Raw genomic sequence first — 21,319 nt, 5'->3', positions numbered from 1 at the left:
AGGGTTCTGTGCTAGGACCAATATTATTCACATTATACATGCTTCCCTTAGGCAATATTATTAGAAAGCACGGCATAAACTTCCATTGCTACGCAGATGATACCCAGCTATATTTATCCATGAAACCAGATGAAACTAATCCGCTGGTTAAACTCCAAGCATGCCTTAAAGACATAAAGGCTTGGATGACCTGTAATTTTCTACTTTTAAACTCAGACAAAACTGAAGTTATCGTATTTGGCTCTAAACATGTCAGAGATTCATTATCTAATCACCTGCTTTTGTTGGATGGCGTTACCTTGGCCTCCAGTACTACTGTGAAAAACCTGGGTGTTATATTTGACCAGGATATGTCCTTTAATTCTCACATAAAGCAGGTGACCAGGACTGCTTTCTTTCACCTTCGTAATATCATCAAAATTAGGAGCATCCTTTCTCAGAGTGATGCGGAAAAACTAGTTCATGCATTTGTGTCTTCCAGGCTGGATTATTGTAACTCGTTACTGTCTGGCTGTCCAAGTAGCTCTTTAAAAAGCCTCCAATTGATTCAAAACGCTGCAGCAAGAGCACTGACAGGAATTAGCCGTTGAGATCATATTACTCCAGTATTAGCTTCTCTTCATTGGCTCCCTTTAAAATCTAGAATTGAATTTAAAATCCTCCTCCTTACATACAAGGCCCTGAAAGGCCTAGCTCCATCATATCTGAAAGACCTCATAGTACCATACTGTCCCAACAGATCACTACGATCTCTAAGTGCAGGTCTACTTGTGGTTCCTAGAGTTTCTAAAAGTAGAATGGGAGGTAGAACCTTCAGCTATCAGGCTCCTCTCCTATGGAACCAGCTCCCAGTTTGGGTTCGGGAGGCAGACACAGCCTCTATGTTTAAGGTCAGGCTTAAGACTTTCCTTTTTGAAAAAGCTTATAGCTAGGGCTGGACTTAACCATCCCTTAGTTATGCTGCTATAGGCCTAGGCTGCAGGGGGACGATGCACTGAGGACATGTCCTCTCCTCTTTCTTCTCTGGCTCCTGTCCTCTAATATCTTATCATTTTATTTTCTATCTCTTATAATTTACTAACCACTGTGTCTTACTCTCTCCCCTCCGCTCCCCTCCCCCTCCATCATCTTGTGAGGGTTTCTGGTCTGGAGTGCTGAATATCTGACCTGTGGAGTTCTAAGCTACATCTGCTGCCATGGCCTCATCAACCAGCCCAGTCTTCATGGTCTGGAGTGCTGTGTATCAGACCTGTGGAGCTCCATAAACTACATCTGTCCCAGTCATCATGGCCTCCTCCAGTTGTCCACTCCTACCTAGATGCACAATTCACCAACCAGCCCATAATTCCTGTTATACTCACAAACTGTCACAGATCATCAGCTATGTGTTATATTACTAGACCCTACATGTTTCCTTCCGCTTGATGTATGTATCTATGACAGAAGTTTGTTTATCTTGTTTCCCCTGCTCTTCTTTTCTCTCTATCTGCTCTGTTTCTTGGCCTTCGGCAGATGGGTCCCTCCATATGAGCTGGGTTCTGCTCAAGGTTTCTTCCTGTTAAAAGAGAGTTTTTCCTTGCCACCGTCGCCCTCAGGCTTGCTCTGGAGGTTGCAGGCTGGTTTTTGTGAAGCGTCTTGTGACGATTTGTATTGTTATTGGCGCTATATAAATAAAACTGAATTGAAGTGAATTAACTTTTCTCCAGACATTGAAAAAAATCACAATTGAAATAACAAACTTGCAGGGAGTTAATTGTTATGGCCAGGAATGGAAGACCATGGATGTAATTGAACTACATGCACACGGGGCTTCTAATACTGGCTGGAGTGTACAGATCCCAAGACTGCTTCCAGTCTCTGGAATGCCAAGGCACGAGGACTGATTTTTTGAGTGGTAAACACATGTGCAAGATCCACACATGGAAAGTGTTCCACCTCTGCTTTGAATGAGACTAGTTCAGGATAAGATACTTGCTACAAGGGAATTATTGGTCCGGGTCAATTTTGACCCGGACCATACTATGAAGGTACAGAATTTGAACAGTATGTAAGGGTTAAAGCAAAAAAACAATAACATTTATGGCAAAACTTGATTAAAAGGGTTGATTAGAGTTGATTTCTCATATGTCAGGAAAGTGATTCATAACAGAGAAAGTGATAAAAAAGAAAGAGGGGGGTGGGATAATAATTCATTTGTCCAAGGTTAAAAAATGCTGATTATTTGTTCAGTGTTCAATTGCTTTGGTCTTCCAGGTACACAAACAACAATAGTAACAGTAACCACCATAAAACCATTTATTTAATATTACTTTTTGTGACTGATGGGAATGGGAGAGACGGTGATAGATTGTTGATGCCTGTTTTGTTTTGTCTGTGTTCAGAGTGAAGCATATGGGAAAAAATAAAAACAAATACACTGAATGAAAACAAACATGTGTGTATCAGTACCTTTTCACCCTTCACTCTTTATCATTCTTCCCGTAACATTTGGTGGCACCGCTGGGATTTTGTTCAGCGTGGTTAAACATCTACAAGAGGTTTCCCCAGCCGTCACACATCCCTTTAAAAAACAACCCGGACCATCGGAGCAGGCGAATACGGCCCTACAGTCTCATTTTCTTCCATTCCTCCCTGGTTATGTCACTTCCCTTCTCAGATTCAGTTTTTATTCTTACGGATGCATCCAAAGATCCACATACAGGATGCACAGCTTCAGCAGTATATATCCAGGAGAGTGATACATACATTAAGAAAGAGGTATCAGAACATTTAACAGTAGACCCCACAGAGCTGTTGGCATATGAGGTATTTATGATGAGGGAGCAGACTGAAGAGGAGAGGCTAGTGTCAAAATCGTGTACACTTACTTTAATGACATCACTTTACTTTAGTAACATTTAATTAGACATTGTTGTCAGTGCAGAGCATCAGTCCCAGCGTCACAAAGCCTCTTGCTTTGTTGAACACACACTGCAACAGTGTGAACCACAAGTTAAAGCATCTAATAGCTTATGGTTGAAATTAAAGTTTCTCATTGTTATCGTGCTCATATTCAAACCACATTTACTACCACACCCAGTGTCAGGATGAACCTTTATTAGAACTTCTGAATGTTTATCTTTGTTTCATTCACCGTGCACATGAATAAACACAGAGTTGACTGATCTAACTCTTCAGCTGGTGGATTGGTTAGGTCAATTAAATCCTTAAAAATATTTTTTTACATGTGCAACAAGAATTTTATTTACCAGTGACAGGTCACCTCAGCCTTCAATGACCTCCAATCTTATTCAAAGCACCTCTTAATACGAACATCATGACACCACTGCTATAGAAACCATCAACATCACAGGGACACACAATAAAACAGGGCATTGCATCGTAGACAGGTCATATAGTGAATTGAATGCTGTTACTGAAGCAAGTAACTCACAGAACAATTCAAAAAGTCTCCTCTCACTCACTGCACATTCAGCAGAATAAACATAAAAGACGTAAATATAATTCATTTTACTTGCCAGAACATTTTAGATCAGATTCTGTCAGCCAGGGGCAGTGCTCATAGTTCCAGCTTTTCCTTCAAAGTCCACCATGAAAATGTCTTTCCGTGAAAATCTGCAACCAAATCAATGGCATCTCCTCCTTCTGCCATCTTGGGTTCAAAAATAGCTATAAAATCACAAACGGGGACCATTTCCTTGTGCAGCTCCAAACAAATAAACATGAACCACTTGACTTAAACCGAGCGTCTCTCTGACCCTCCAATCAGAGGATGAGAAAACACTGACACTACCTAGTCCACAGAGAGGACCTAAGAATAGGAACCTGAGATGTGAGTGGTGAAAGGAACAGTGTCATTATGATGTCTTTCAAGCTTCGGTCGCCTGCAGTTTTAATTGTGAAGGTCCATAAAGATACCTCTGACTCCAGCAACTACTGAAATATGATGATGGTTAAAAGTAGGGCTGGACGATTATTTTGGTTGATATGGAAATCACGATTAATAAACACGATTATTCTTTGATTAAAAAAAAGTATTTATTGGACCACCAAAACTCAACTTTAAATATAACGTTTTACAACATAAATGTCACAAACTCCGTTATCTCTGTCGCCGGGAGCCGGTGGGATATAATATATATATATATATATATAAAATAGTGGGTTTGTAAAGAGTGTCCTCAATGGAGGACTGAGACGCGGTGGCTGAAGTTGACGCGCTTTTTTGGGTCTTTTGCTCCTTCAGTACCTTGTCATTGACCACTTTATGGCAGAACTTTAAATGATTAAATAAATTTGTCGTGTTGCTTTGGGGTGCAGACACGACGGCACGACAAAGTTTGCAAACAATCTCCTTCTGCTCCACGTCCGACAATTTGAATCCAAAATGTCTCCAAATGACCGAAGTTGTCATACCTTTCTTTTCAACTACAGGCTCGGGCTGGTTTTCTGCCATGTTGTCAATCGCTCGACGGAGGTGCGTTCACGGTGCTTTTACAGCGCAGGAACTTGCAGACATGCCGCCCGGCACATTAATCATTTTTCTTTGATTACAGTGTTTTTATGATCGTGAGAAGCCAAAATCGAAATCGCCTTTAAAATTCGGTTAATCGTCCAGCCCTAGTTAAAAGCTATAATTTAAAGCTATAATACGAGGAGCACCCATAAATATTGTTTTTTCTAATATCAATGGCATCCTCAAAACTAATGGTCAACACAAGCATTTTATTTATAAAGTGAACAGCTTGCATCACTGGTACGTTTATGTTTATCTTCAGTGTTAATCTTTGCCTTTGTTCAGGTACTATTATACAGTATTTATTATGCAGGATTTTGTGTCTTTAACTCAATCACAACAGGGGTGAATTCATATTGTAGAGAAACAAAGTAAAAGCAGTGATATAATAGAAAAAAATGCTTTTTTGATGATTTTCACCACAAGAGATCGAGCTCTGTGTTCATTTGATTAGAGGAGAACTGTTTATTTTAGTTTCCTGATCTTCTCCATGAGGTGGACACTGATGACGACAGACACCATGATGATCAGACCAACAGAGAACACGACTCTCTTCACCAGACAGATGGAGACACCATCAGAGAGACCTGCAAACATGAGAAAAGTGTCAGAGCAAAACCACAACCGGTTCAGATACACGAACCTTGTATAGTTTCCCCACAAAGCTAAAAACGCCCCTACTTCCCCTTGTCATTTTCAGTTGTCATTTTCTCTGAGGGAGCAGCTCGTGTACTTCTTTAACTGGATGTTTTAAAATGGAACTTAAATCTTTGTTATTGGCTGTTTTTGTGATATATTTAAGTCAAATTCAAGGTAAGATCTTATTTTTGTAATTTTGATAGTTGATGTTTTATGTCTCCATAAAAGATTTGAAACAAAAAGCATGTGACCACATGAGGAAGAAGAGCCAGTAAATGTTGAAACATGTGAAAATTATGTAAACAGATATTAGAGTACTTTATTTCCATAGTACATTGTAAACGTAACTATCTTTCTTATTGGTTGTTTTTGTGATATATTCAATTCAAATTCAAAGTAAGATCTTATTTTTGTAATAATATTCATGGGACTGTGACAATTGATGTTTTGTATCTTTTTAATTTTAAAATGTGCTTTTCGTCCTATAGCTCTGAGATGTCTCCATAAAAGATAGAATTGAAACTAAAAGCATGCGACCACAGGAGGAAGAAGCAGATATTAAAGTTCTATATGTCCAGAGTACGTTGTAGCTGTAACTGTTTCTTTAGAGAGAGGACTAATGTTTCAGCAGCATTTGTCTAGTTCAGTGTGGAACCATTTCCTGGCTTAAAATGGCGCATCAACACATTTATAGCTTTTTGAGACGAAGGTTAAGGTTACAACTTCATAACTATTGTCACTTCATCTCCTGATTACTTCCTCTTGTTTTCACAGCTCAGATTTTGTGGCAGTACTATTGTATCGCCTTAAATAATTAGTGAGTTTTAGTCGTATTATCTGTCATCATGTTTTATGACAAATAAAACAGCTTCATATTTACCTTGTGTCTGTATTAACAAAACACAAACTACAACATCAGCCATTTGAGAAGGAAAAGAAATTTCAAAAGTTCAAGCCAAAAGCTCAGGGTCAGTGCTGTAACTGAACATAAATTATAGTCAAACCAATAATGCACATGTTCTCACTGACTCTTGCACTTTGTCTATAACTGATCTGAAGAAACAAACTAAAAGGCTGACTGAGTGAATTACTGAGGAGGTGGCTACAGGAAAACATGTTGGAATATTCATGTTTGTTCATGAGTGATTGTCTCTATGAGACTGAACTTCCTCAAAATACCAGTGAAATCCACCATGTTCAGTGCTCACGCTGTCAGATCTCCTCCTGCTGTTTGATACTGTGAACTGCTACTACTGACTAAACAGCTTTCATACACCGACCAGGCATAACATTATGACCTGTCTAATAGGTGTAGGTTTCCCTTGTTCCTCCAAAACTGTTGTGACTCATCAGAGAATGGACATGGGTTTTTTGAGTTGTTCCTAAGGGGTTTTTGTGTGTCAGGCTGCATCCTGCTGCCATGAAGGAGTGTCATTACTCTGGGGTGGGGGTGTCTGGTCTGGTTTATGTGGGTGGTACATGACTAAGAAATATCCAAGATGGTCAATGTTTACTTCTCCTGGTTTTAATGTTGTGGCTGATCAGTGTATGTGGTATTTAAGTTCCTTTGAACAACTGACTTCTCTTAAACTTGTTCTGTAATCAACATGTTTGGACAGTTTTAACTATCAGCTTCCATTTCTTCACATTTAACTACAGTCAATAAATATATAAATCAGATTTGAGAGCACCACACTAAATAGTAAAACATCATGTATCCAAATCTTTCTACAGAATTGTTTTGTAATGAGGGAAACAGAAAATCTACAATGTTCTTAGACATTTTATCCATGAAAACCTGATACAAACAGATGAACCATGCTGTTATACTTGTATTATATCATAGTATTATTGCTGTAACTCAGAGACTCAATGCTGTACAATTTTAATGTTAAACAACAGCTTTTAAATGTTCTTTTCCTCAGTATGTCGTGGTCTAACAATGTCATAAAAATCAAGGCTAAACAATGCAATAAATCAGACATATGTGCAGTAGACACATGTCTGCTGTGAAGCTGAACTTGGACAAACTGACATGGTCACTGTTTGTTCACATGTTTTTTTGTGGCTCAATAATATTTTAAAGATAAATGAGTCGTACGTCTGAGAGCTCTGTCGTAACAAATGATGGAACGAAAAGGAAGAAAATAAAAGCAACAGACACATCAGTGGTTGTTGATGATGAAGAGGTTTCACTGAACTACTTCAGCTGAAAAAATAAACTGACTGTTTTTCTAATAATAGAAACACTGTATAATAATACAAAGTAAGATAATAAACACAATGAGACAACAAAAATAGGGCACTACATACATACCTACATAGGTCTTAGTAATTAAATTGCATTAATTAGTTTTTCCTGAGGAAAACTGTAGAAAAACTCAATATGTTCAAACACTTGTCATAAATATACACTGAGTAAATGGAAGTAAAGATGTTTTTAGCTAAAAATGAGAATCCACTCCTTAACGAATCGAGATGAGATGAATGTAGTTCAATTTCATTATTATGTATCTACTGTTTTATAGGGTCCAGTGCTGTGACTGATGTGTTTGTGAAGAGAGGAGATGATGTACTTCTGGAAGTCATGGATGATGCTCCAAAGGAATTTTTAGTTCTTGTCTGGAAATTTAATACAAGCAATGTTTTAGTAGGATATTCACCTGGTGGAAAACCAAGAGTCTCTGAAGGTTACACTGGAAGGGTTGAGTTCTCTGTGGGAAATTACTCAGTGAAATTAAAGAATCTACAAGATGACGACAGTGGAGTTTATACAGCACGGGTGACAGGAGATAAAGAACAAACAGTAGCTAAATACATGGTCACAGTTCAAGGTAGGTTTCTGAACATTTCACACACTGACAGAGAACATCTGCTGTCATGTTTGTAAACCTCCTCACACCTACTTTCCTCCATCAGGTCCAGTGTCTCCAGTTGATCTGAATCCAGACTCTGTGTCCAGCAGCTCAGACTCCTGTAACCTCACTGTGACCTGCAGCACAGAGGGCTCACACATCAGCAGCACTTTCACATGTGACACCAAAACCTGCTCTCAGGAGGGAGGAGACCAATCAAAGGTCACCAACTCTGGTGCTTCCCTCCGTGTCCACCTGTTGAATGACATGATCATCTGTCACCATAGCAACCAAGTCAGCTGGACTCAGAAGAAAATGGCAAAAATTCAAGATCTCTGTCTCCAACATGCTGGTGAGACTGACAGACTGAATACATAAAAACATTTTAATAGTTTGGTTATTCTCATTAGGGTTCAAAGGAGCAAATGAGATATTTCCCTCCTTACTGCAAGAAAGATATTTGTTCTCTAATTTTGTTTTCTAAAATTTAATTTTGTACTGAACTCATTCTAAATATATACCGTGCATCGGTTTCTGTAAAGACATTTAGACTCAGAACCAGTACAGTGAATCCGTACATTATCCACTGATGCTGTGTTTTGTTTGGCTTTTCTTGTAATATAATACCCACTTGTAGTGAGTACAGACTTAAACTCTTCACCTCTGGACTAAACATCTATGTTTCTGTTCATCACCACAGATTAACTAGGAAAACTCTTTTATTTCTAAATTTCTAGGACATAGTTGGTCAAAGGTAAAGCTTCCAAGACACAATGTTACACTAACACAAGATGAACTATGTAGAGTGACTGAAACCAGGCATCATTGTTTCATCTGTTTTTTGTTTTTCTGTACAGGACTTGAACATCCCCGCAACCATATTATTACAATCATGATAGCTGTGATAGTTGGGATACTTGTGATAGCTGTTGTCCTTATAATGCTTCTTGGATGTTATCGCCATCGTAAGAGAAGAAAATGTAAGTACAAATGTTTATTACATCTTAAATTACAAAGTAGAAAGATGAATCTGTTTTATTACCTGCTGCCTCACACATTAATACTGTTTGTGTTATTAAACAATCCAGTAACACTAATCACACAGTTAAAGTTATTCTGTATTTAGTCTTCATGATAGTTTACAGCTGTTCTTTAGAAACAACTAATGTTGAGACAAGCACCTGTGTTTTTGAGCCTCTAGTCTATGTGCTGCTTTAAGCTCATTCATTCTCTGAATCCTTCACTTGTGATCACCCACATTAGAAAACATCACATATGGAGAGTTTAAGTGTGTGTCTGTGTGACATTAGAATTATTGATACATACATGACATTTGGACTCAATGTTGGAACAACTTTAGAAGTTCATTAATACTTTCAGTGTGGCAGCCCCTTCTCCTCATATTAAAGACACCTGGGTGTTAGACGTTGGTGATGACACATCAGATGTGCTGTGGGTCCAGGGACTGAATACGATTCAAACTTATTCTATCAATGACAGACTGCAATTTATTCAGTTTAAAGTCATCCACCAGCTACATTTTACCAAGATCAGACTGAATAGGATCTTTCCTTCTGTTTCTGTTACCTGTGATAAATCAGAAGATGGGACTCTGTGTCATATTTTCTTGTCTTGTCCTAAGCTTAAGGATTTTTGGGAATATTTCTTCCGCTTGTTATGTACAGTGAACAGTTGACCCCTGACAGGTTTCTGATAATACTGGGCTGCTCCAGCTTTTCTCTCACTCCTCCTTCATCAATGCAACAAGCCATGATTTTCAGTATGGTCGTAGCAAATCAAGTCATTTTTAGAGAATGGAAATCACTTTTCAAATCTGAGCTTTGAAAACAACAGGAGGTAATCAGGCGATGAAGTGACAATAGTTATAAAGTTCTAACCTTAACCTTCGTCTCAAAAATCTCAAAATGTGTTGAGGCGCCATTTTAAGCCAGGAAATGGTTCCACATCCTCCTTCATGTTGGAAAATGGTTGAAAGATATGGTCACCTGTATTTACTTTGTCAGATATTTATCACAAGTTTGTGGAAGTCTGGGGACTCTTTGAAGTGAGACATCATTCTCCAGACTAGTTATATTGGACGTTATTACTCTGTTTCGTCTTGTTTCATTTTGGTCTGACTGTGTATTGCACAGCCAAGTCTCTGTTCTCCTTGATCCTACTTGGTCCTGCTTCACTGGGCTCTGTCTCTGACTTTAAAACCCCTTTCTACATCATGTGAATCAGTGTATGGACAGACATGCACAGCAGTACTTTTTACACTTTTATATTTTTATGTGCTGGCAGTTTGTTGTGTTTTGTGTTGTTCTGTCTGTTTTGTTGAATAGTGTTTGTGTTTTGGTTTGTATGGTTTTGTTTTATTTGTGGTTTATACTACAAAAAGTATAAAGAAAGCAAAGTAACAAACAGCAGCAGTCTGAAAAGAAAAAACACATTTAAATCTAATCACCATTAATTTCTTTATCTCTGACCTGCAGATGACAGAGAGAACAAAGAAAACACAGAATTTACAGAGTATGCTGCAGTAAGTATAATTTTTTTCAGAATTTAAGATTTTTACAGTTGAGCTTTGATCTGATGACATGCATTGGATATTCCTCTGCACACAAGTCACTGATGAATTCCTGATTTTTCTGATGAGATGGTCTGTTTAATGTTTATTTTCAGTGACTTCTAACCAAATTGGCCTCTGTCTGTAGACTGTATATTAGAGATATTCAGCTCCTCTAAAATGAGGCCAAAGCAGGTAGAGCTCCCCCTGGTGACTAACTGTAGTATAGGTCATAAGCTCCAGGTTCTCCATGTTAGTTGGTGGAACTTGGGTAAAACAAACTAAAATCCTACGCTTCAAATACTTTTTTAAAGGAAGGTTTCTGACATTTTATGTAGTTAATATAAGTGTCCGTCTGATAAACTTCGTTTTAGTTAATTATTTGATATAAAAACAGGATGTGACATCATGACAATACCAGTTGCTTTGCCAACTGCTTCATGAAGCACCCCCTAGTAAGAATGATCTTTTTAAAAAAAGTACACTGTATAATCCAAGATTGAATGAGTTGAATGAATTTAAGGAAACTATTTTCAATCGGGTTTTTGGACAAATCACAGTTCTGAGACTGGCCTGATCAAGGTTTTAATGATATTTGAATGAACATGGACAAGGGGAAACTCTCTGTCCTGGTGCCGTATTTGACACAGCTGACCACGACATTCTTTTAAACAGACTGCGCAACATGATCAGCCTCTCATGTAATGTTTTTAACTGGTTTAAATCCTGCCTCACTTGCAGACAATTTTATGTGTTAATGGATGAACACTCCTCTGAGAAACACAAACTGGACTGTGGTATCCCCCAAGGCTCAATCTTAGGTCTGATGCTTTTTAATCTGTACATGCTACCACTGGGCAATATCATCAGGAGACACAGAATAAGGTTTCACAGTTATGCTGATGATACACAGCTGTACATTGTCGTGTCTCCTGATGACCCAGGACTGATTAATGTCCTTTTTAACTGTATTTTAGATGCTAAGATGTGGATGGCAGAGAACTTCCTGCAGCTCAACCAGGACAAAACTGAAGTTTTAGTTATCGGTCCTGAGGCTCAGAGAGAGAAACCTCTAACGACATTTCTATGTCTCCCTCACAACAAGTAAAATACCTGGGCATTATTATTGACTCTGAGCTTGGTTTTATCCTTCACATTAAAAATGTAGTAAAAACTAGATTTTACCAGGCAGCATCCTACAGGTCTGAGCAATGAAGTCCATGCACAAGTGCAAAAAACTGCAGTTCATCAAGTGGCTACTTGAGGCTCCAAAAGGGAGCAAATCCCAGCCCAACTTTATTAAACAGGTTTACAGCCAACTACAAATAATAAATTCTTTCTGGGAGAATATATTTGTCATTATTAATTTAACTTGTTGTTCACTGAGAACTCAAACAACAACAGTTTGAACAGATGGATCAAAGTCATTTAATCAGTTCAGAGAAAGAAAATGGTTTTGGTCTCAATGGTTTATTTCACTATTCATGACAACTGTTTATTTATTTTTTATTAAAGTTTAAAATTCTGCATAATTAAGGGTGTTTCCGCTTTGAGTGACAGGTGGTAGCCTGAGCTAACAGGTGGTGGGGAGTTGAGAGTTGAGTCTCAACATCCAACATGACCCCCCATGTCCATATTTGGAATATCCTTGTGTGGGCGGAGTAAAGCTTATCCAGCATGGCAAACGCAGGCTCCGCCCACTTCAGGCTACATTTTCGAGGTTCAGAATCCATTGGGTGACGTTACGATGGGTTTGTCCATAGTATATACAGTATAGCCAGAGTCCACCTGTTTCTCTCTCGAGCAAACACAGAGACTCTGATGCATTCTTATATCTCCAGTCGTATTGACCATTGTAATGCTGTCCTTTCTGGTCTGACCAAAAAGACCATAAATCCTTTACAATTACTCCAAAACTCAGCAGCACATGTGCTGACAAAGACCAGAAAGAGAGAGCATATTACACCAGTTTTAAGATCACTGCATTGGCTCCACATGTGTTTCAGGATCCATTTTAAGGATATTTTATTGGTTTATAAATGTCTTAATGGTCTTGGTCTGTAATATTTATCAGATCTGCTTTTACCATATCAGCCCCTTGCAGCCTTGAGGTCCTCTGGTACTGGCCTTTTAGTGGTTCCTAGAGTAGAGTAAAGTATGGTTAGGCATCTTTTCAGTGTTATGACTCATGTCTGTGGAACAGTCTGCTGGAGGAGCTCAGGGCTGCACGGAGTGTTGTTTTTTTTAAAAAGAGATTCAACCTTTTTATCCTAGCTTTTAGTGAATCTTAACTTACGCTGGACTAACACTCTATTTATTTAGTTTATTTATGTATTTATTGTTTGTATTAGTCTATCCGGTGTATGTTTATTCATATTTATATTAACTTATTTATTTTTTTATGATTTTGTTATTCTGTTTTATTTTATATTATTATTGTTGTTCTTGTTTTTTAACCTTTTACCCCAGTTATAGTGTTTCCTCAATGATCATCCTCTCTGGGAGCTGTGATTGGCTCTGGCTGTGGCGATGCTGTGGGGATGGTCCTGGCTCGGCAAATGGGGGGGCCCAGTCACTGCCTATGTTTGTGGGATGGACTCCTCCGTCTGCCTGGGCCGGGGTGGCCCCTGCAGCTGGGGGAGGTCATCTGTACTCAGCCATGTTACTCAATTTATTAATGCTCTTTCTATCATTGTGCTGTTGTGTGTTGTGTGTGCAGGTTTGTTTTATATTTGTTTGTTTTATATGTGAAGCACCTTGTGCTGCAATTCATTTGTATAGAAGGTGCTATATAAATAAAGTTTGATTTGATGCTTGCAGAAAAGTTTCTGAAGGATAAGGTACAGATGATCGAACCCTTGCTAAAAAACTTGACTGTCATTTGTTTTTTCTTCAAGGTTGAAACCCCCTATAATCAGAATCAGCGTTCAGCAGATGGAGACTCAGCTAATAATCCGACCTCCATCTACAGCTTGGCCGGGCCTCCTACAGGACGCAAAGGATCCACTAAGACTAAAACCAACAATCAGCCAGAGAGTCTGTATGCAACGGTAGATAAGGCTCCCAGGCCCTGAGAGAAATCATCAGGATATACTGTACATACAGTACTGTACATACTGGTGTTAACATAAAACCCTGTTAACTGGTCCTGACATGATCTGGGCTTCACAGTATTGTACAAACAGTAGAAATTAAAGTTAGAGTGATGCATAAAACCAAAGTAAAATGTAACAAACAGGATCATCACTGTAGTGAGGACCTTTTAAAATGTTTTACCTGTTTCCAAAATACAAAAACAATGAAGGAATTTGTTGTGTTGACAACAATGGACAAAATGATTGTTCAACTTTGTGCACAAAAGTTTAGAGTTTACAGCACATGGACGTGGGTTTGAATGAACAAATCACATTTAATATTTTAGATATTTTGCTTTTCATATTATCTAAGATACTTGAAGTGAAGCTCAAAGTTGAGGTTACTGCTACCAAAGGAGATTATATTTTAACTAAGTCATATTTTAACTTTTAATATTTTAATTTTAAAGGATTAGATTCAATTATGAAGTGATTCGTAGGCAGATTGTAATATTTATTGTTTAAAAACAATGAAGGAATATGTTGTGTTGACAACAATGGACAAAAATTCTTTGACATTAGTTAGAGATGGCAACGTGTACTTCCATGGGAATCTAGATAGATAGATAGATAGATAGATAGATAGATAGATAGATAGATGTCTATCATCTGGTGGAGAGGGTAATTTGTTAGAGACAGTGACGTGTACTTCTATGAAAAACTAGTAAAAGACTGCTGGACCAGAAATTCTAGTTTTTAGATTTACATGTGGATGTGGGTAAGAAGGCGCCTTGTACTGTTACTGAATGTGCTGCTGTATATCTTATTGTCTGCTACATTTCATGTTTTTTTGATCTTTATTCTTCCCCAGGAAGTTGACTCTAATGACAGGAATATATGTGTGTGTGTGTGTGTGTGTGTGTGTGTGTGTGTGTGTGTGTGTGTGTGTATTCAAGTTATAAGAGTCAAATTCCTGGGGAAAGTCCCCTTTCCTGCGTGAAATGTGTAAAAATGTGTAAAAATTCAAAATGTGTAAAGTCTGAAAACCTGTCATGCAGAGTTGTTGCTGTAAATCTTCAAATTGTTGCTTTGAGTTAAACTTGTGATGTTCTTCATTGAAGTGTCATTAAATGTTTTTCAATCACATATTTTGCGTTGCCTTCACTCACTGTGTTGATTCCATGAAGAAAACATGACTTTTATTTTCTATAAAGTCACAGAATGAACAAAAACACAAGCTGTAATACGTGTCTATGACTGAGCATGATCTGATTCTGAATTATGTTCCTTTAATGTGGCTCTTATGATCATGCTAACTTTGCTCTCTGAACTGATTAAATGACTTTGATCCATCTGGTCAAACTGTTGCTGTTTGAGTTCTCAGGGAACAACAAGTTAAATTAATAATGACAAATATATTATTATTTGTAGTTGGTAAACAGAGTTCAACTCCAAAGGCTTCACAACCAACAGCTGTCAGAAATAGGATTTATACAGTATGTTAATTATTAATATCTGTGGAGTGACCATCAGCTTGTCAAGTATGTGAGGAAGAGCTGCCACTAATATACTGTATACTCTATTTGCAGGACAAACACTGATCAGGCATATCATTATGACCACTTTCCTAATATTGTGTTGGTCTCCCTTGTGCCTCCAAAACAGTTGTGACTCATCAGATGTTGTTAATGGGGGCCCCTGGGTCCTATGGGTTGAGGGAGGGGTCTCTGTGGATCATCCCACAGATACTTGACCAGTTTCGGATCTAGTGAATGTGGAGGCCAGGTCAACACCTTGTGCTGTTCTTCAGTGTTTTTTTAGTTGGTTCTAAACTGTTTTTGTGTGTTTATCTGAACATCATTTAAGTGTTGCATACATTCCCTTCATTGAGAAACTTTTGCAAAGCTTCTATTTGTAAAAGTTTCTAATGATGCATTGTTTACATCATGTTGCTGGTTTGTAGTCTCCATCATTTCTGCCTTTGTTCAGGTACTTTTTATATTTATTATGCAGGGTTTTCTGTGTTTAAGTCAAAGACAACAAACTAAAACCAGTGATGTAAGAGAAAAAAATCCACAGGCAACTTTAAGATGTTCACTGCAAGAGATTGAGCTCTATGTTCATTTGATTAGAGGAGAACTGTTTATTTTGTTTCCTGATCTTCTCCATGAGGTGGACACTGATGACGACAGAAACCATGATGATCAGACCAACAGAGAACACGACTGTCTTCACCAGACAGATGGAGACATCATCAGAGAGACCTGCAAACATGAGAAAACTGTCAGAGCAAAACCACAACAGGTTCAGATACATGAACCTTTATGTTATTATTAGATAAATGTTTTGTCTGTCAGTCTCACCAGCATGTAGGGGACAGAAATCCTGAATCTGTGTCTTCTTCTGAGTCCAGCTGACTTGGTTGCTATGGTTACAGATGATTGTTCCATTCAACAGGTGGACACGGAGGGAAGCACCAGAGTTGGTGACCTTTGATTGGTCTCCTCCCTCCTGAGAGCAGGTTTTGGTGTCACATGTGAAAGTGCTGCTGATGTGTGAGTCCTCTGTGCTGCAGGTCACAGTGAGGTTACAGGAGTCTGAGCTGTTGGACACAGAGTCTGGATTCAGATCAACTGGAGACACTGGACCTGATGGAGGAAAGTAGGTGTGAGGAGGTTTACAAACATGACAGCAGATGTTCTCTGTCAGTGTGTGAAATGTTCAGAAACCTACCTTGAACTGTGACCATGTATTTAGCTATTGTTTGTTCTTTATCTCCTGTCACTTGTGCCTCATAAACTCCACTGTCGTCATCTTGTAGATACTTTAATTTCACTGAGTAGTTTTCCACAGAGAACTCAACCCTTCCAGTGTAACCTTTAGAGACTGTTGGTTTTCTACCAGGTGAATATCCTACTAAAACATTAATTATATTAAATTTCCAGATAAAGAAATCAAATTTCTTTGTAGCATCATCCATGACTTCCAGAAGTACATCCTCTCCTCTCTTCACAAACACATCAGTCACAGCACTGGACCCTGTAAAACAGTAGATACATAATAATGAAAAATAAAATTCTTTCTCAATATACAGCATAGTTTTAATGTAAATACTTTTCAGATGTGACTGGTTGAGGAAATCCAGCTCATCACCACCTAAAGACACTTGCACTACTACTGAAGGACAGCAGAGGGGTCAAAATGACCTCAAGCAGCCTCAGATATTTCTTCATGTACCATGAGGTGTTGACTTGTAACACTATTAGGTACATTTCATTTTCTCAGAACAGGAACAGGAAGATGAGAGAAGTGAGAAGTGTCTATTTAAATCCAGTTAAAATAAAAACTCCTTCTACAACATTATAACTTATTAGTACTTCAACCTTTTCAAGTCTTGATCTGTTCATTTGAACTTAAACACAGATAAATAGTTACTGTTACTTTCCTATGTTTCCTTTATCTTCGGTTCTTCTAAATCTTATACTGCTCTGATAAGACACATACAGAATTTTTTCAGTTTGTGCATAAATGAAGTTAAATAACTTAGGTTCAGCAACAAGACAACGCCTCAACCAATTACCTGCACCTGCGGATCTACTGTGACCTCTCCTCACCTCTTTGGCTCAGTTCTCAAACCCCACCACCTCAACCCTCTCTGTTCTCGTCTCTCCTTTACATTCTCTTTACAGGAACCGGGAATCAAGGATCCAGTGCCTCCAGAAATATGCCCCCACCCTGAATTTCACTCCCCGGGTTCCCATATCCATGGCTGACCACACCATTCATCAGGTCATCTCCTCGATCCTTTCGTCCCTTCCTCTCTACTCTTTCGATCTTTCTACCTTTCTACCGTCCTACCTTTCCCTTCCCTTTTAACCTGGGTAAATAAACTCTTTATCCGATCAAGCATGTCTCTCCTGCTCAACTATTAATCCACATAAAGAATCTGGTATCATTGCTGCTCCTGTTATCAGCATTTAATTAGACAGTGTTCTTGTCCTACCTGATGCTTCAATGCAGAGCATCAGTCCAAGTATCACAGAGAGAGACATGGTAGAGCTTCATGCTTTGTTGACTATAAATGTAAAAGTGTAAAGTGTTTTCTACCAACTACTGCACCACAGACTGCAGCCTAGTCAACATTGTGTTTTTCGGGTTTCATTGTGTTAACACCTAAATTCACACAAGCCAAGCTCTCTCATCGCGTTAACTCTTGACAGACTTTCTACTGCTTAAAATCTTTTGATAAATACTTCAGTCAACTCAACCCTTTGACATTTTTGTTTTCATTCACCAATGTCCAGAGAGATTATACTCAGAGGTGGCTGGTCTAACTCTAAATAGAACAACACATTATTTCAGGTTTCATGTGTGTTTTTCTGATCAATAGATAAAAACTGGATCCACTTGTGCCCCTACTGCTACTGTTATTAATCCAAATAAAGAATCTGGTATCGTTGCTGTTCCTGTTGTCAACATTTAATCAGACAGTGTTCTTGTCCTACCTGGTGCTTCAATGCAGAGCATCAGTCCAAGTATCACAGAGAGAGACATGGTAGAGCTTCTTGCTTTGTTACATGTAAATGTAAGAGTGTGAAGTGTTTTCCACCAACTACTGCACCACAGACTACAGCCTATTGTGGTTTTCCGGTTTAATGGTGTTAAAACATAAATGGAAACAAGTCAACTTCTCTAATCCAGTGAACTCTTAAGAAGAATGAGATCATTTCAACTATGACACTATTTGTCAACGAATCAAGTTTGAATGTGAAAGTATGAACCAACACAAGATGATGGGGGTGGATGGGGGTCTCTTTCTAAAGTCCACTATCATCTCCACAGTCTTGAGCAGGTTTAGCTGCAGGTGGTTCTGACTGCACCAGAGAACCAGCTGTTCCACTTCCCCTCTGTATGCAGAGTCTTCCCCATCCTGGATGAGTCCAATGACGGTGGTGTCATCTGCAAACAGGAGCAATCAGGAGTTTCACAGAAGGGTCCCCAGAGGTGCAGTCATTAGTGTAAAGGGAGAAGAGCAGTGGGGAGAGAACACATCCCTGACGGGCTCCAGTGCTGAGAGTCTGAATGTGAAGCTTCCCAGTATCACCTGCTACCTCCTGTCAGTGGGGAAGCTGGTGACAGGTGGAGGGGGGCACAGTGAGCTGGGACAGAAGCTCAGGGATGATGGTGTTGAAGACGGAGCTAAAGTCCACAAATAAAACTCAAGTGTAGGTCCCTGCAGAGTCGAGGATATAGTGCAGAGCCATGTTGAATGCATCATCCACACATCTGTTTGCCTTCTTCTTCTGAGGCAGAAGGAAACCTCACACAACTCCAGGGAGCTGTTGAAGATTTGAGTTAAGACGGGAGCCAGCTGGTCAGCGCAGACTTCCAGGCAGGACGGAGACAGTCCATCAGGTCTCTGTCTTTGAAAGAGCTGACAAGGAGAGGAGACCAAAAGGAAGCAATAATGGTAGTGATGTGGGCTTGTTTCTTTGACCTCATCAATAACTGGGCAGCAGAGTTTTGGACTAGTTGGAGACACGAGATGGTGGTCGGGATAATACCTGAGTAGGAGTTGCAGTCCAGCCTGGACTATATGAATGCATGAATAACTGTTTCTAGGTCAGTGGGTGATAGGAAGTGCTTGATTTTCGTTCTGGTTCTGAGCTGGAGGAAACTGGACCTGACAACAGAATTTACATGCCTGTTAAATCTTAAATTATTGTCAAATAAGACACAAAGGTTCTTCACATATGGTGTGATATAGGGGGAGAGTTGAGTGAGGTTCTTGGCAGTCTGACTTTAGAACTGAGGGGGAGGTTGATCTGCGTGTCATCTGCGTGTAGCAATGAAGGAAGATGTTGTGTCTTTAGATAGTTTTCCCTAGCAGGAGCATGTACAGACTGAAGAGAAATGGTCCTAAAACTGAGCCCTGTGGAACCCCACATGTAATAATTGCAGGTGTGGAGGAGGAGGAGCTACCAATGGAAAAATGACTTCTCTGTTTGAGATGTAGGAGCAGAACAACAGCAGAACAGCAGCGGAGAGGGAGGTTCGGGTCAGCGGTGCTGTCCTTTCCCCTAATGGATTAAATGGATCATGGATCAGAGTCTAAGTGTCTCTGTGCTGTGGTGTTCACAGAACCTTGACAGGAATTTTTGATTTTTTGTTAAAGAAGGACAGAATCTAATAAAAAACTATTTTTAAAACCTTGGATAAAGACCAGGCTACATGAGGAGTGGCTGGACTATGGCATGTTTGAAACGAGACAAGACAACACCTGTGACTAAAGAGCTGTTAAAGGTTGTCATTAGGAGTGATTGCTTCAAATGATTGCTTCAATAATTTGGAATTACATTGAGTTCGCAGCGTCTGAGCAGAAGAAATGAAATAGGGATGAAATTGTTAAAGACAGGGTTTCTCAGAGGCCAACGATGACATTTTCATAGTGTGTATTTGACCTGATGTTGTCGGTTTTGCTTAGAAAAAAGTCTTTAAACTGGTCACAAGTGATTTGGGAGGAATTTATAGAGGAGTCAGCAGGGGGGGTTAATAACAGAGTTTATAGTGTTGAACAGAATTCAACACTAGATGAGATTGCTCTAGATGATGATATCTGAGAGGTATTTTGTTTTTGCGTCTCTAACGACAGATTGGTATGTAATCTGACATTCCTTATGTATTTCATATAGTATACTGTATATACGATATATGAAATTTGTCTTTTGTCATTTACGCTCTGCACTCCCCGCGAATACAGCATGTGGATTTGTTTAGCCAGGGGTTAATTTTTGTCCCTCTAGCTTTGGTCTTGAGAGGGGAATGGAATCCAAGATTGACAGACGTGATGTGTGGAAGAGGTCTACCTGTAATAGTGCTTCAGTAGTTAAACAAGTAGAGAGGGATTCAATAACAGGGACTGTGTAATCAGCAATATAGGCCTTTGAAAACAGGCTATGTGGGGTAGAATTGGCTACACAGGAGCAAATTGAGACAGGCCTTTTTGATGTAGCTAAGGGAAGCTCAGTGTCAACTAGAATAAACTTGTGGTCAGACACACTTGGTAATACATTGATTACATCCAGCGATTTCTGTGCTCACTTTGTAAATAAAATAAATGCTGCACATTTAAAAAAAAAAAAAAAAAAAAAAAAAAAAAGATTTGTGAGAATTTCCTTTAAAAAAAAACTTTGCTCTGACCAATCCAACAGCTGAAGGGAGGGGCTGAAGGTCAGTCAACTGTGTGTTCACTCATGTGTACAGTGAATGAAAAAAAGTGTCAGCAACCATTCACCATGACACTGGGTGTCGCAGTGAATGTCACTCACAAACACGTACTTGATAACAATGTGAAACTTTAATTTCAACTGCAGGCTGTTAAAAAACACATGTTGTTCGTCTGTAGCCTCCTAAACTCCTACAAATACTGCTACATTTCTCATTTACACATTATAACAGAAATAAACAATGTAAAATATATACATAAAAAATAAAAACAGTCGAGGTGTATAATTGGGAAAAGAAAAAACATTCACAGATCACACTGATGTTTTCTAGATAACAGATTTAAGTACTATAGTTGACTGGTGCTTCAATGCAGAGCATCAGTCCAAGCGTCACAAAGCCTCTTGTTTTGTTGAATACACACTGAAACAGTGTGAATCAC

At 39.0% G+C, this 21,319-nt stretch overlaps 2 protein-coding genes across 5 annotated transcripts in view; one reads left to right on the top strand and one right to left on the bottom strand.

Moving 5' to 3' along the window:
* The window catches only part of LOC125011397 (SLAM family member 5-like), a 36,707-nt gene extending 21,908 nt beyond the window's left edge, over positions 1-14,799 (top strand). For 2 of the 3 annotated variants that reach the window (XM_047590602.1, XM_047590601.1), the window contains exons 2-6: positions 7,684-7,989; positions 8,075-8,362; positions 8,868-8,990; positions 10,506-10,552; positions 13,477-14,799. In XM_047590602.1, coding sequence (XP_047446558.1) covers positions 7,684-7,989; positions 8,075-8,362; positions 8,868-8,990; positions 10,506-10,552; positions 13,477-13,653 — 941 coding nt within the window. In that variant the 3' untranslated portion in view covers positions 13,654-14,799. Of the gene's footprint in view, positions 1-5,188; positions 5,330-7,683; positions 7,990-8,074; positions 8,363-8,867; positions 8,991-10,505; positions 10,553-13,476 lie in introns of those variants that run through there. The other variant, XM_047590600.1, reaches the window with a different exon arrangement.
* The window catches only part of LOC125011406 (SLAM family member 5-like), a 40,442-nt gene extending 22,222 nt beyond the window's left edge, over positions 1-18,220 (bottom strand). Inside the window, exons 1-4 of one of the 2 annotated variants that reach the window (XM_047590616.1) lie at positions 18,159-18,220; positions 16,387-16,692; positions 16,017-16,301; positions 15,399-15,917 (exon numbers count right to left, since the gene is read on the bottom strand). In XM_047590616.1, coding sequence (XP_047446572.1) covers positions 15,748-15,917; positions 16,017-16,301; positions 16,387-16,692; positions 18,159-18,207 — 810 coding nt within the window. In that variant the 5' untranslated portion in view covers positions 18,208-18,220 and the 3' untranslated portion in view covers positions 15,399-15,747. Of the gene's footprint in view, positions 1-15,398; positions 15,918-16,016; positions 16,302-16,386; positions 16,693-18,158 lie in introns of those variants that run through there. The other variant, XM_047590618.1, reaches the window with a different exon arrangement.
* Positions 18,221-21,319: the final 3,099 nt, after the last annotated feature.

Source organism: Mugil cephalus, chromosome 7 (assembly GCF_022458985.1).
Source record: "Mugil cephalus isolate CIBA_MC_2020 chromosome 7, CIBA_Mcephalus_1.1, whole genome shotgun sequence".
Lineage (NCBI taxonomy): Eukaryota > Metazoa > Chordata > Actinopteri > Mugiliformes > Mugilidae > Mugil > Mugil cephalus.
This window is presented reverse-complemented; position numbering and strand designations above follow the sequence as displayed.